Consider the following 13,035-nt stretch of genomic DNA (forward strand, 5'->3'; position numbering starts at 1 on the left):
CTCTTAATTGCACCTTTTTTTAAAGTGCTATTTTTTTTTTTTTTTTTGTCTTTTGAGGGCCACACCTGCAGCATATGGAGGTTCCCAGGCCAGGGGTCTAATCGGAGCTGTAGCTGCTGGCCTACACCACAGTCACAGCAATGCCAGACCCGAGCCGCATCTGCGATCTACACCACAGCTCATGGCAACACTGGATCCTTAACCCAGTGAGCAAGGCCAGGGATCGAACCTGCAACCTCATGGTTTCTAGTGGGATTCATTTCTGCTGCACCATGGTGGGAACTCCAAAAAAAGCACTATTTTTTTTCTTCTCTCTTTCCTCTGATAAGTTTAATTCAATCGATGATAGATTAAAGAAAAAAAAAAAAACAACAATCCCCAAACCACCAGCAAAACCATTATTTTGTCTTTAAAAGTTTGGATATTATCAATTTGGCTATAAAGTCAAAGAACAGCACCCTTCAATGAAAGCACCCTTCAGCCCACCACATCCAAGAAAGGGAATCATACTGAATGTAAGGCTCCATTACTGGTCCCTGCGGGAAGGCGGGCCCATCGCTCGTTTTCCAGTTCCTCCATCACTTGGTTCATGGCACTTTTCAGCCACGTGTCCACAGAAACGCCAATCTGCTTGAGCAAGTCCAGCCGGGCTTCAGCTTTCAACTTAATTATCTAAGAAAACAGAGACAATGGTCAGAAATCAAAACATTTTGTTTCAAACCAACTGTTTGTAAATGAGTGACCTAGTAATTAGAACAAGCTTGGTGTTCACTAGTAATTCTTCCTTGGCATAGATGTTAATTTTTCATTTGCAGAGAGGGGAGAGGGGGAGAGGAAAGGGAAGCCAAGGACAGGAATCAGAGCCTACTGACAACAGCAAAGGGCACATGGGCACTTTGACAAGATACATCAAATATAACTTATGAAACGGAAGATTTTTTCTTCTTTTTTTTGGTCTTTTTAGGGCACATGGAAGTTCCCAGGCTAGGGGCTGAATCAGAGCTGCAGCTGCCGGCCTACGCCACAGCCACAGCCACATGGGATCCGAGCCAAGTCTGGGACCTACGCCACAGCCCACAGCAACAGCAGATCATCAATCCACTGAGTGAGGCCAGGGATCGAACCTGCGTCCTCATGGATGCAAGTCAGGTTTGTTACCACTGAGCCACAATGGGAACTCCAGGAAGATGTTCATGTCCCATAAACTTTGCTTTTTTTTGCTCTTAACAAGACTATGCCTCAGAGTATCCTAAAATTTAGCATTTTCTTTTTCTACTTTTTCTTTTAGGAACTATGAAAGTTCCCAGGATAGGGATGGAATCAGAGCTGCAGCTGCCAGCCTATGTCACAACCATGGCAACTTGGGATCCAAGCCACATCTTTAACCTGTGCTGCAGCTTTCGGCAACACTGGATCCTTAACCCACTGGGCAAGTCCAGGGATGGAGCCTGCATCGTCATGGATGCTTAACCTGCTGAGCCACAACGGGAACTCCCGTAATCATTTTCAAGTATACAACCCAGTGCTCTTGGATATCACAGAGACCTTTCTACAAAGTAATTATAGCACTTTCGGCTTGGAGGCACGCCATTTGGTAAACAGACTTGTAAAAATCTTATTCTTCCAATAATTTTTTGGATAACTTTATTGAGGTAAAGTGCCCATACCACACAACTCACCCATCGAAAGTGCTACTGGATTATAGCATCTTCACAGATATGTACAACTATCAGTACAATTTCAGAACATTTTCATCGCCAGCAAAACCCTATATACTTTAGCTACTGCTCCCCTATCCCTTAAACCCTGTAGCCTCTGGAACCACTAATCTCTTTTCTTTCTCTAAAGATTTGCCTATTCTGAACATTTAATTTAAACAGAACCACACATTATATGGTCTTTTGTGTCTGGCTTCTTTCGCTTAGCATGTTTTCCAGGTTCATCTATGCTATAACGTGTATCCGTACTTCACTTCTTTTTATGGGTACTGTATGGATATACCATGTTTTGTTTGTCCATTTGTCAGTTGCTGGGTTGTTTCAACTTTTCAGCTAATATGAATAATGTTGCTAGGAACAGTAGCGTGCGAGTTTCCTTGTGGACAATGTTTTCATTTTTCACGGGTATACACCTAGGACTGGAATTGATCAGTAATAAAGCAATGGTATATTTAACCATTTCAGAAAATGTCAGACTGTTTCGCAAAGCAGCTGCCTCATGTGAAAATCACACTAGCAGGGTATGAGGGTTACTATTTTTCCACATCCTGGAAAGCACTTGTTAATGTCTGCCCTTTTTAATTCTAGCTGCCCTAGTGGGTGTGAAGAGGCATCTCATTGTGGTTTTGCTTTGGGTTTTTCTTTTTTTCTTTTTCAGCCACACCATGGGCATATGGAAGTTCCCCAGCCAGGAATGGAATCTGAGCCGCAGGTGTGTTTTTGATTTGTATTTCCCTGATAACCATAGATGTTAAGTATCTTTTCATGCTTGATCATTTGTATATCTTCTTTGGAGAAATGTCTATTTAGAATCTTGATCCATTTTTAAATTGGATTGTCTTTTTATTGTTTTTTATTTTGTCTTTTCTTTTGGCCATGCTCATGGAATGCAAAAGTTTCTGAGGCCAGGGATCAAATCCAAGTCACAGCAGTAACCTGAGCCATAGCAGTGACAAGGCCAAGTCCTTAACTGCTAGGCCACTAGGGAATTCCTGCCTCTGTCCTTTTATTGTAAGAATTTTGACACATTCTAGATAAAAGTTCCTTATTGGATACATGATTTAAAGATATTTTTTTCTCTATTCTGTGGGTTATCTTTCACTTTTTTTTTTCTCTTTTTAGGGCCACACCTACAGCATACGGAGGTTCCCAAGTTAGGGGTCAAATCGGAGCTGTAGCTGCCAGCCTATGCCACAGCCACAGCAAAAGCAGGATCTGAGCCCCATCTGCGAACTATGCGACCTACACCACAGCTCACGGCAACACCGGATCCTTAACCCACTGAGCAAGGCCAGGGATAGGACCTGTGCCCTCATGGGTGCTAGTCTGATTCGTTTCCGTTGAGCCATGATGGGAACTCCTGTCTTTCACTTCTTGATAGTGTCTTGTGAAGCGTAAAAGTTTAAAACTTTTTCTTTTTGGCCATGCCTGCAGTATGGGGAAGTTCCCAGTCCAGAGACAACCTGTGCCACAGTAGTGACAACAGCAGATCCTTGCCCTGTTGCGCCACAAAGGAACTCCTTAAATTTTTGATTAAGTCCAATTCATCTAATTTTTGTTGTTGTTGCTTGAGCTTTTGGTGTCAGAGGTAAAAAATGAATCCAAGGTCACAAAGATTTATCCCTATGATTTTATCTAAGAGTTTTATAGTTTTAGTTGTTACACCTGAGTGCTAGGTCATTTTGAGTTAAACTAATTTTTGTATATGGCATGAGGCAGCAGTCCAGCTTCATTCTTCTGCATGTAGATACCCATTTGTCTCAGCATCATTCTAGCATGCATTTTAAACTAGTATAAGCAATGACTTTTTTTTTTTTAAAAAAAGAGTGTACCAATAAACTCTTTCTTGGAAATTATAAATGTAATCCATTCAACTGTTGAAGCAGAGAAACAAAAGAGAGAAAGACACACACATCAATGTATTCTATTTTTTCAAAGCCAAGTAATCTAGTTTTCATAAGATTTATTTTTGTCAGTATTTTACCAAACAACTGAGGGACAGAGTATTTGCAAACTTAGATTTTCAGACTGCAGTTCCAGAATAAACACTGCTAGCTTTACTTTAGAGTTCCAACTGTTTATATTTTAAAACTATTTAAAAGCAGAATTTTCCAGTGTTTTCAAATGAATTTTGATGATCTGCCAATTGATTAAAATTCTGCAGAGCAAAGCTCTCTGAAACTTGATGGCATTCCAGATAATTGCTTGACCACATCATTTTTAGAACTTGTAAAGAGACAGAGCTTTTAAAAATGATGTTTTAAAAAGCCAGGTCTTTTAGGATACATAAACTTGGCATATTAATACTGTCAATTAACCAATTTTAATGTAAAATTGAACATAAGTATATGTAAGTGTCAAGCCATAGCTGAGTTTAAAAAGCTTTTTGAGGTGAGTTTCCTCACAGTCTAGTGGTTAGGATTCAGCATTGTCACTGCTGTGGTCGGGTTCAATCCCTGGTCTGGGAACTGAGATCCCACATCAAGCCACTGCATGCCATGGCCAAAAAAAGAAAGAAAGAAAGAAAGGAAGAAAGGAAGGAAAGAAATCTTTTGACAAAGAAAATCATATGGGCATGTCCAGGATTATTGTCTTTTTAGGTTTAGCCAAAGATTTGGGTGGTTATTTGCAACCAAATTTGAGAACTTCCTGACATCCAAGCTCAGGCCAGTAAGACCAGCTCTCTGCTTGAGTTTTAGTAGTAAAACCCCTCACAAAGAGCTATAAAATGTAAACGTCACCAAGAATCGTCCCATTCTTTAAGGAGTCTAGTCCTTTCTAGTTCTTACATGCTTTGGGTCATTTTCTAGTTCTATAAAGTGGGTATTTTAAATATCTGTATCTCAGAGTAATAACTGCAATCTAAAAGGGGACAGAAGCTGCTCCCCTTATTACCAGAAGCAGAGACCTTGTGAGGTACAGCCTAATTCAAAAAAACTTAGATTTTACTATTAATATTTGTATTGTTATTTTGAAACTCTTTAATGTACGCTGTAGTTTAAAGCAAATAAAATTTTATGATAATATTGGGAACTAAATTTTCTTTCTTTCTTTTTTTGGTCTTTTTGCCTTTTCTAGGGCCACACCCACAGCATGTGGAGGTGGAGGTTCCCAGGCTGGGGGTTGAATCGGAGCTGTAGCCACTGGCCTATGCCACAGCCACAGCAATGCGGGATCCAAGCCGCGTCTGCAACCTACACCACAGCTCATGGCAATGCTGGATCCTTAACCCACTGAGCGAGGCCAGGAATCCAACCGGCAACCTCATCGTTCCTAGTCAGATTCATTAACCACTGTGCCACGACGGGAGCTCCAAGGGAACTAAATTTTCAACAGAGAAAAAAGAAATATAAAATCAAAGAAGTTCAATAAAAAATCTTTCTAATTTTAAATTTTAATTGGAAATATCAATATGAACTTATGATTTTAAAAAAATTTAAAAATGCCTAGCTCTAACAAAGAAAGGGCCAAGAAATAAATGACAACTCTAACAATAAGCACCTTTATAGCCTTGACTTTGGTGTCTAAATATTATTCTATATTAAAAGAAATCAGGGCATCTTGTAGAAAAGGCTAATTCTGGAGTTCCCATTGTGGCACAGTGGAAACAAATTCAACTAGGAACCATGAGGTTGCAGGTTTGATCCCTGGCCTCACTCAGTGGGTTAAGGACCTGGCGTTGCTGTGAGCTGTGGTGTAGGCCGGCAGCTATAGCTCCAATTTGACTGCTAACCTGGGAACTTCTATGTGCAGCACGTACAGCCCCTAAAAAGACGAAAGAAAAGAAAAGAAAAGAAGAAAAGAAAGAAAGAAAGAAAAAGAAAGAAAAAAAGAAAAGAAAAGAAAAGAAAAGAAAAGGCTAATTCTAAGTTAGGGCAGGGAAAATACAAGGTGAGCCTAAGATGGCTTGTTGTGCTAGAAAGCAAAAAAATGCTCAAAGACAAAAAAATGGGAATAATGCCAAAAGGACAAAGAAATCAGCTTAAATGGACTTGCACTGGCCAAATTTGGACAATATGGGGCTTAAAGGACAACTGTAATACTGAAAATGCATTAAATGAGTAAGAATCCATAATAAATTGAGAATACATGAAATGGGACTCCATGAGGAGACTTAACGAATAAATACTGGAGAAAGAACATCTACCGTGGAACTGTGAACTAAAAAATTCCCAGAGACTGTACAGAGCTGAAAGGTGCTGCGGTATATCCAGCCAGAGTTGAGAGACCAGAACCCTTGCTGGATACTCACGGCATAAGAAGAAACTGCAGAAAGGAAACGTATTAGTAATAGAGCTAAATCAGACTTACTAAACCAACCCAAACAAAGCGTAAAAAACAAACCTTGGGGGAGTTCCCGTCGTGGCGCAGTGGTTAACGAATCTGACTAGGAACCATGAGGTTGAGGGTTCGATCCCTGCCCTTGCTCAGTGGGTTAAGGATCTGGCGTTGCTGTGAGCTGTGGTGTAGGCTGCAGAGGCAGCTTGGATCCCGCGTTGCTGTGGCTCTGGCGTAGGCTGGCAGTTGCAGCTCCGATTAGAACCCTAGCCTGGGAACCTCCATATGCCACAGGAAGAGGCCCTAGAAAAGGCAAAAAGACAAACAAAAATAAAAACAAAAACGAAAAAAACAAACCTCCAACAGGTCAAACGGATCTACAGATCAAACGGATCTGCAGATCAAACTGAGCTGACGGCCCAGACAAAACTCTACAGTCTTTAAAAGAAGAAAAAAGAATCCAGACACTTCGTAGCCAAACAGTCACGGTTTCCAATGTTCAGTAAAAAAAAACAGTACTTAGTTTCTGAATAGCTGAAAAATATGAAATATAACGAAAGGAAAAAAAATCAGTCAACAGAAAGAGAGCCAGAGTTCTCTTGCAGTGCAGCAGGTCGGGGATCTGGCATCGTCACTGCTGTGGCTTGCATTGCTGCTGTGGCTCAGGTTTGATCCCTGGCCCAGGAACTTCCACAAGCTGAGAGTGTGGCCAAAAAAAAAAAAAAAAAAAAAAAAAAGAGAGAGAGAGAGAGAGACTTTAAAGTCACTACTATAAATATACTTAAGGATTTTGGAGTTCCCGTCATGGTGTGGCAGAAACAAACCTGACTAGGAACCATGAGGTTGTGGGTTTGATCCCTGGCCTTGCTCAGTGGGTTGGGGATCCAGTGTTGCCGTGAGCTGTGGTGTGGGTCACAGACTCGACTCGGATCCTGTGTTGCTATGGTTCTGGTGCAGGCTGGCAGCTGTAGTTCCAATTTGACCCCTAGCTTGGCAACCCTCATGTGTAGCAGGTGCAGCCCTAAAAAAAAAATATATATATATATATATATATATTAATGATTTAAAGGACAACATGAATAAATAGGAATGACCTGGAAGATAAAAAGAACCAAATAAAACTTCTAGAGCTGAAAATGTAATATCTCAAATCAAAATTTACAGGATTAGCTTTATGAGCAGGTTATACACCACAGAAGAAAAGATCGGCGAACGCAAACACACAGTAACTCATCAAACTGAGATCATTTCAAAAAGTAAGGCTGGATCAAAGTGTGAGCGACGTGCAGGACACTATCAAGTGACCTCATATTCATGTTGTTGAAGTCATATCACAGAAAGCAGATCAGTTGTTGCTTGGTCACGAAAGAACTTTTTGGGGTGATAAAATATTTTATATCTTGACTGTGGCAAAAGACATTTAGAGGTATGCATTTGTCAAAGCACATCAAAGTGTTTACCTGAAATGCTTACATTTTATATATATTACACCTTAAGTTAACTTTCAAAATTCCATGACATCACAATTACACTTAAGAAAGGGAGAAAAATATCCATTTTAGTAGTCACTGGAGGTGATTACTACTTGCCAAGTGCAATGGAAAAAAAAAAAAGAACCTTGACTGGAAGATTTGGTATCGCCACCTCAATTAAGTGACTATTCTTAGCAGCAATAATGAGACAACTTGATAAAAACATACCGTGATGAAAAGCGAAGCATCATCTAGAAAGTATTTTTTCTATAGCAGGGTCACCCTTAGCATTTCATTAACCTTGTGGTAACGAGGCCTCATATTTTATGCAACTTAAGTTTTAGACTTCTCTCTCTCTCTTCTTTTCGGCTGTGCCCATGGCATGTGGAAGTTCCCAGGCCCAGGGATCGAAACTGTGCTGATGCAGTGACAACGCTGGATCCTCAACCCAGTGCAACTCCTAGGGAGTTCCCACTGTGGCTCAGTCGGTTACAAAGCCAACTAGTATCCATGAGGATGTGGGACAGATACCCGGCCTCACTCGGTAAGTTAAGGATCCGGCGTTGCCATGAGTTATGGCATAGGTCGCAGATGCAGCTTGGATCCAACGTTGCTGTGGCTGTGGTATAAGCCAGCAGCTGCAGCTCTGATTCAACCCCCATCCTGGGAACTTCCACATGCTACAAGTGTGGCCCTAAAAACGAACCAACCAAACAAACTCCTAGACTTCTCTTACAGCAATATGGCAAGGGTTTTAACCATTTTTGAGTTATCGAGTATGAGGGTGTCATTATAATTTTGAATTCCTCTGTACAAGAGAAACTTATGAGATGACAATTTTTAAAAATGGCATCTTTAAAATGTGTTTATATAGACAATAAGTGATTTTATTTTTGGTTTTGTTAATTCATTGGATACCATGTACTTTGGCTTTCAAATGAACATTCAATTCAGATCATAGAACACAATTAATATCTTGAAGACATAATCACACATAGTTCCTCCTATAGACCTTATACCCAACATGTCATTAAAAATTTCTGGGTGTCTCTGACTTCTTACGTTAATATCCTTCTCTTTGTGTTAAAAATTTCACCGTTAAAAAAAGAGAAAATTGCCTTCAATTCAAATAAAGGTGTAATTCAAACATATAAAAAATAATTATCTCTTGAAGCATAAGTCATGTACAGCTTCCAAAAAGCGCATTTAAAACTCTTGGTTTCTTGGCAAGCTGCTCTGAAAATAGGTATGGTGGAGTTCCTGTCGTGGCGCAGTGGTTAACGAATCCGACTAGGAACCATGAGGTTGCGGGTTCGGTCCCTGCCTTTGCTCAGTGGGTTAACGATCCGGCGTTGCCGTGAGCTGTGGTGTAGGCTGCAGATGTGGCTCGGATCCCGCATTGCTGTGGCTCTGGCATAGGCTGGTGGCTGCAGCTCCGATTGGACCCCTAGCCTGGGAACCTCCATATGCCGCAAAAAAAAAAAAAAAAAAAAAAGACAAAAATAGGTATGGTATGTCAGATCAAGAATGTGGGTGTATCTATATGACAAAAGGAATTTCAAAAAATCAAATACCTCAATACCAGGTTAAGAAAACAGTTATTAAAATTTGGTTTAAGCAGCGATTGTTTCATCTCAATTCTTAAATTAGTCAGAGGCAGCAAACAGTAACCCAGCTAGTATAAATATTCTTGTGATAATCACAGACGTCACAACAACAGTTTGCTCACCGCTGTATGTCTAGTATGTTCATCAGCATCGGGCACACAGCAGGCACTCGTTAAGTGTTCGTTAAACTAATTGATTACTGAGTCTGTCCCCAAATTAATCAGCCAACAATTAATTTCTATATAGCCCCTATTACACCATTCTCTGGAAATCGAGTACTATTCCTGTTCTTTGGAAAAGCACAGGCCATTTACATTTTCAATTTCTTATGACTGGAAAAAAGTCTTTAACCTATTATTGAGTGCCACAAAGGTTTCTATTCTAATTATCAACAATGGGCACACAATACAGAAGAGACTGGACAAAGCAGAATAATCAACAAGGGAGGGTGATATTCATGTTGTATAAAAACCTAACATCCAAGGATACAATGGAATTTTAACTAGTTTTTTCCTTTTTGTATAAGTATTAATAATAAAGTAAAAAACTACTGAATGGAGAGAAAAAATCCAATGCAAATGACAGGAAGAAAAAGGGAATCTATTGAAACCATCACTGTCAATTCCTCTGAAGGCTCCTGTCGATCCCAAAATTTCATTAATGATAATCTCATAGTTGCATCTAATTTTAGCTGGGTTATTTTTTCTAACTGATAAGTGGAAATCAAGTGAAAGGTCATTCTAAGATAGCGAGCAGCAGGATTAACTACATATATTTTACAGATTTTCAAAACTGAGGTAATGCATCTGGCATCACGGTTTTTGGCATATTCCACGTTTTTGGTAAGGAAATTATCTGCGAGTGTAGACTTTAACAGTAGTATGAGGAGAGATGCGACATTCTGTTGTGGAATCTTCATATTTTTAGCTTTAAGCTGACAAACACAGGGCAGGTTTAGCACATGCATGGAAATAACAGGTCATTCAGCCTAAATGCAGAGTTTGTGTGACTGACAGCCACTGCTGCTACGACCGGAGGGCACGGGGGAGGCAGGGCGCCAGACAGTGACACGACGGATGGAGTCTGGAAATGGAAAATACACAAGAGAACACACCCTTCGGAAAGCTTCTGAGACCTGCCCTGTGTTCCAGCAGGGCTCTGAAACTGGCTTCACCCAGCTTTTGGAGAAACAAACAGGGAAAGCTCTTCTACACAAGCCAGTGTTTCTCTAACTAGGCAAGCGCCTGCCAACAGTGCCTGGCCAGCAACTTAGGGTAGCGGTTTAGCCATGTCCCCAAATTCAGTGAGGAAGGTGGCTATTTATCGTTCACCCTGCTCTCTTCACTACAGAGGCCGTGGATCATGTGCTAGGAATGGGCTGGGCTTACCGGGGCTTCTCTAGTCCAGGCAGCCGGCATGTCTTTTTTGGTTCAGGTTACGTCCATGGCGCTGTGTCAAAGTCGTGCTCACATCCCGTTTTTTGCCCATGCTGCCTCTTCCCTCAGCACCCCCGCCTCCGTGCCCCACCCCCAATCACTGGAATACTTCCTCAAAACTTAGAGGGATCTGAGGGGGGATTTGAAAATCACTCGTTGAATGCTCAACCCAATGCAAGAATTCCTTGTTCAGAATCTTCTTGCACACGCGGAATGCGGCACTGTATCCAGGGCAGCTTATTCTGTCCCTGGGCAGATCTGACTGTTAGCCTAAATTTCCCAGCAGCAAGCTCAAATCTGCCTCCTTCCCACCTTCTGTTGGTTCGGCGTCTGCCTCTTGAGGTTGTGTGGCCCAAGTCTGGGCTATCCCTTTTTCATCTGTCAAAACCCATCTGAAGCCCTACCTCTTCGTGCCACCTGCCCTAACAACCCCCACCCCCACGGCGATTTCTGAGCCCTCTGGGTTCCTTAGGTATAAGGACCGTCGTGTGGACCACTCCCCGGCACTTAGGCTTCACAGTCTTCGTTATCTGGGGCATCATTTAAGCCTTCCTAACAGGAACATGTGCTTACTGAGGGCTGGACAGTCTCAGTCCTTTTTAAATGTCTACTTCCACACCTGCACTATGCTGCACTGGGCAGACAGCTACATACAAGGACGCACAGGTCCTCCATAAACTGGTCCTGACCACACGAGCTTCCTTACTTTCCGCTACATTTCCTGGCCAAAATTCGCTAATCAAACCCAACTGCCAAACTATATCCTGTACCTTCACTCTTCGCAAATACCCTTTCTTTCCATTTCAACCTTGCCCCTCTAGGTCAGGGAACATTAGCCTAGGGTACATGAACTTCTGAACACTGTACATGAAATGCACACCTTTTTTTCTTGTGGGAGAGAGGGTTTCACACTTTCATACAATCCTCAAAGGGCCCCACGACTCTCCCAAGATTAAAATTCACTGTTGAAACTTCTTTTGGCCTTGCCTGCTTAACCAACTCTTCTCTACTCTTAAAAGGTCAGCTTATGCCCCTGGACCCAGTGAACCTTTCATATGGGGGGAGATTTTTTCTAGGCGCTGGCTTATGTATATCAATTCCTATACCACTAATCCAACTGATTTATTGGCTATGTTGTGAAAATTTTTCAATCAGTATCTTTATTGTGACTTAATTCTTTTGTTAGTTAAGGTTTCATGACTGAAAACGTGTCACAGCAGGTTCACGGTTGTGTGCACTCCCTTGTGTGAAGCGGGCTCAAAACTATGACTGTGGACACAGACGGTAAACCGCCCTTCAGGTGAATCCATGTACAGAAACGGAGTTCTAAAGATCCACAATACAGCTCCGACACTGTCAGAGCTGGCGAAATGCCCAAATGAGCCGCCACCTTACCTCTGCTTTACGAATATTCTCTCTAGCTTCATCTATTTTCTGTTCCAACTCTGTTCGGCTTTGTTCTGACGCTGCAACTCCATGACATTCCAGATCATCTAGAACCTATTCAAGAAAATAGGAAAAGGATGACTTGACTTTTCTCTTTTTTTAAAGTGACTAGAATATTTAGATAATTTAAAAGACTTTAGTGACAAGTAACCATTTCTTCAATATTTAATGGTATTCATTGATTTATCTGATAATTAAAAAAACCTCTGAAATATAGACCTTACAGAAAGTTGCAAAAGTGGTACAGAATCCCTTTACTTAGCGTCCCCCAGTGGTAACAACTTAGCTAACTACAGTTCAATATAAAACCCAGGATGTCAACATTGGCACAATCTATAAACTGTATTTGAACTGCCTGTTTTAATATGCATACCTTCAGTTTTTAAAAATTACATGAATATAGAGCTTTCTTCCTTCCTTTCCTTCCTTCCCTCCCTCCTTTTTCTTTTTACGGCCATACCTGCAGCATATGGAAGTTCCAGGCCTAGGGGTCAAATGGGAACCGCAGCTGTAGGTCTATGCCACAGCCACACCAGATTCAAGCCGCATCTGCAATCTACAGCACAGCTTGCAGCAATGCCGGGTCTTTAGCTCACTAAGGGAGGCCAGGGATCAAACCGCATCCTCATGGAGACTATATCGGGTTCTTAATCCACTGAGCTGCAATGGGAACTCCATAAAGTTCAATTAATACAACAATGATTAGGAGTTTCCGTCGTGGCTGAGTGGTTAACGAATCCGACTAGGAACCATGAGGTTGCGGGTTCAATCTCTGCCCTTGCTCAGTGGGTTAACGATCTGGTGTTGCTGTAAGCTGTGGTGTGGGTCGCAGACACAGCTCGGATCCCGCGTTGCTGTGGCTCTGGTGTAGGCCGGCAGCTACAGGTCTGATTAGACCCCTAGCCTGGGAACCTCCATATGCTGCGGGAGCGACCCTAGAAAAGGCAAAAAGACAAAAGAACAACAACAACAACAACGATTAATACAAAATGGCAAGTCTGTTGTGTCTGTACACCCCACCGTGTGCTCCTTGCCTCAAGATAACCACGGTCCCACTGATTTATGTGTATTTCATAAA

At 41.6% G+C, this 13,035-nt stretch overlaps 1 protein-coding gene across 11 annotated transcripts in view; it reads right to left on the minus strand.

Moving 5' to 3' along the window:
- The window catches only part of FCHSD2 (FCH and double SH3 domains 2), a 240,726-nt gene that overhangs the window by 30,460 nt on the left and 197,231 nt on the right, over positions 1 to 13,035 (minus strand). For 10 of the 11 annotated variants that reach the window (XR_014814577.1, XR_014814576.1, XM_084975178.1 and 7 more), the window contains 2 exons: positions 11,907 to 12,011; positions 511 to 672 (listed from right to left, as the gene is read on the minus strand). Coding sequence is in view for 8 of the 11 variants with exons in the window: in XM_084975178.1 (XP_084831304.1) it covers positions 511 to 672; positions 11,907 to 12,011 (267 nt within the window). In the remaining 3 variants the exon portion in view is untranslated. Of the gene's footprint in view, positions 1 to 271; positions 673 to 11,906; positions 12,012 to 13,035 lie in introns of all 11 variants that reach the window. The other variant, XR_014814579.1, reaches the window with a different exon arrangement.

The sequence above is a fragment of the Sus scrofa genome, chromosome 9 (assembly GCF_054392235.1).
Source record: "Sus scrofa isolate SSC_HxYL_T2T_F1_AM1 chromosome 9, Sscrofa_HxYL_maternal_Yorkshire_Landrace_v2.0, whole genome shotgun sequence".
Classification (NCBI taxonomy): domain Eukaryota; kingdom Metazoa; phylum Chordata; class Mammalia; order Artiodactyla; family Suidae; genus Sus; species Sus scrofa.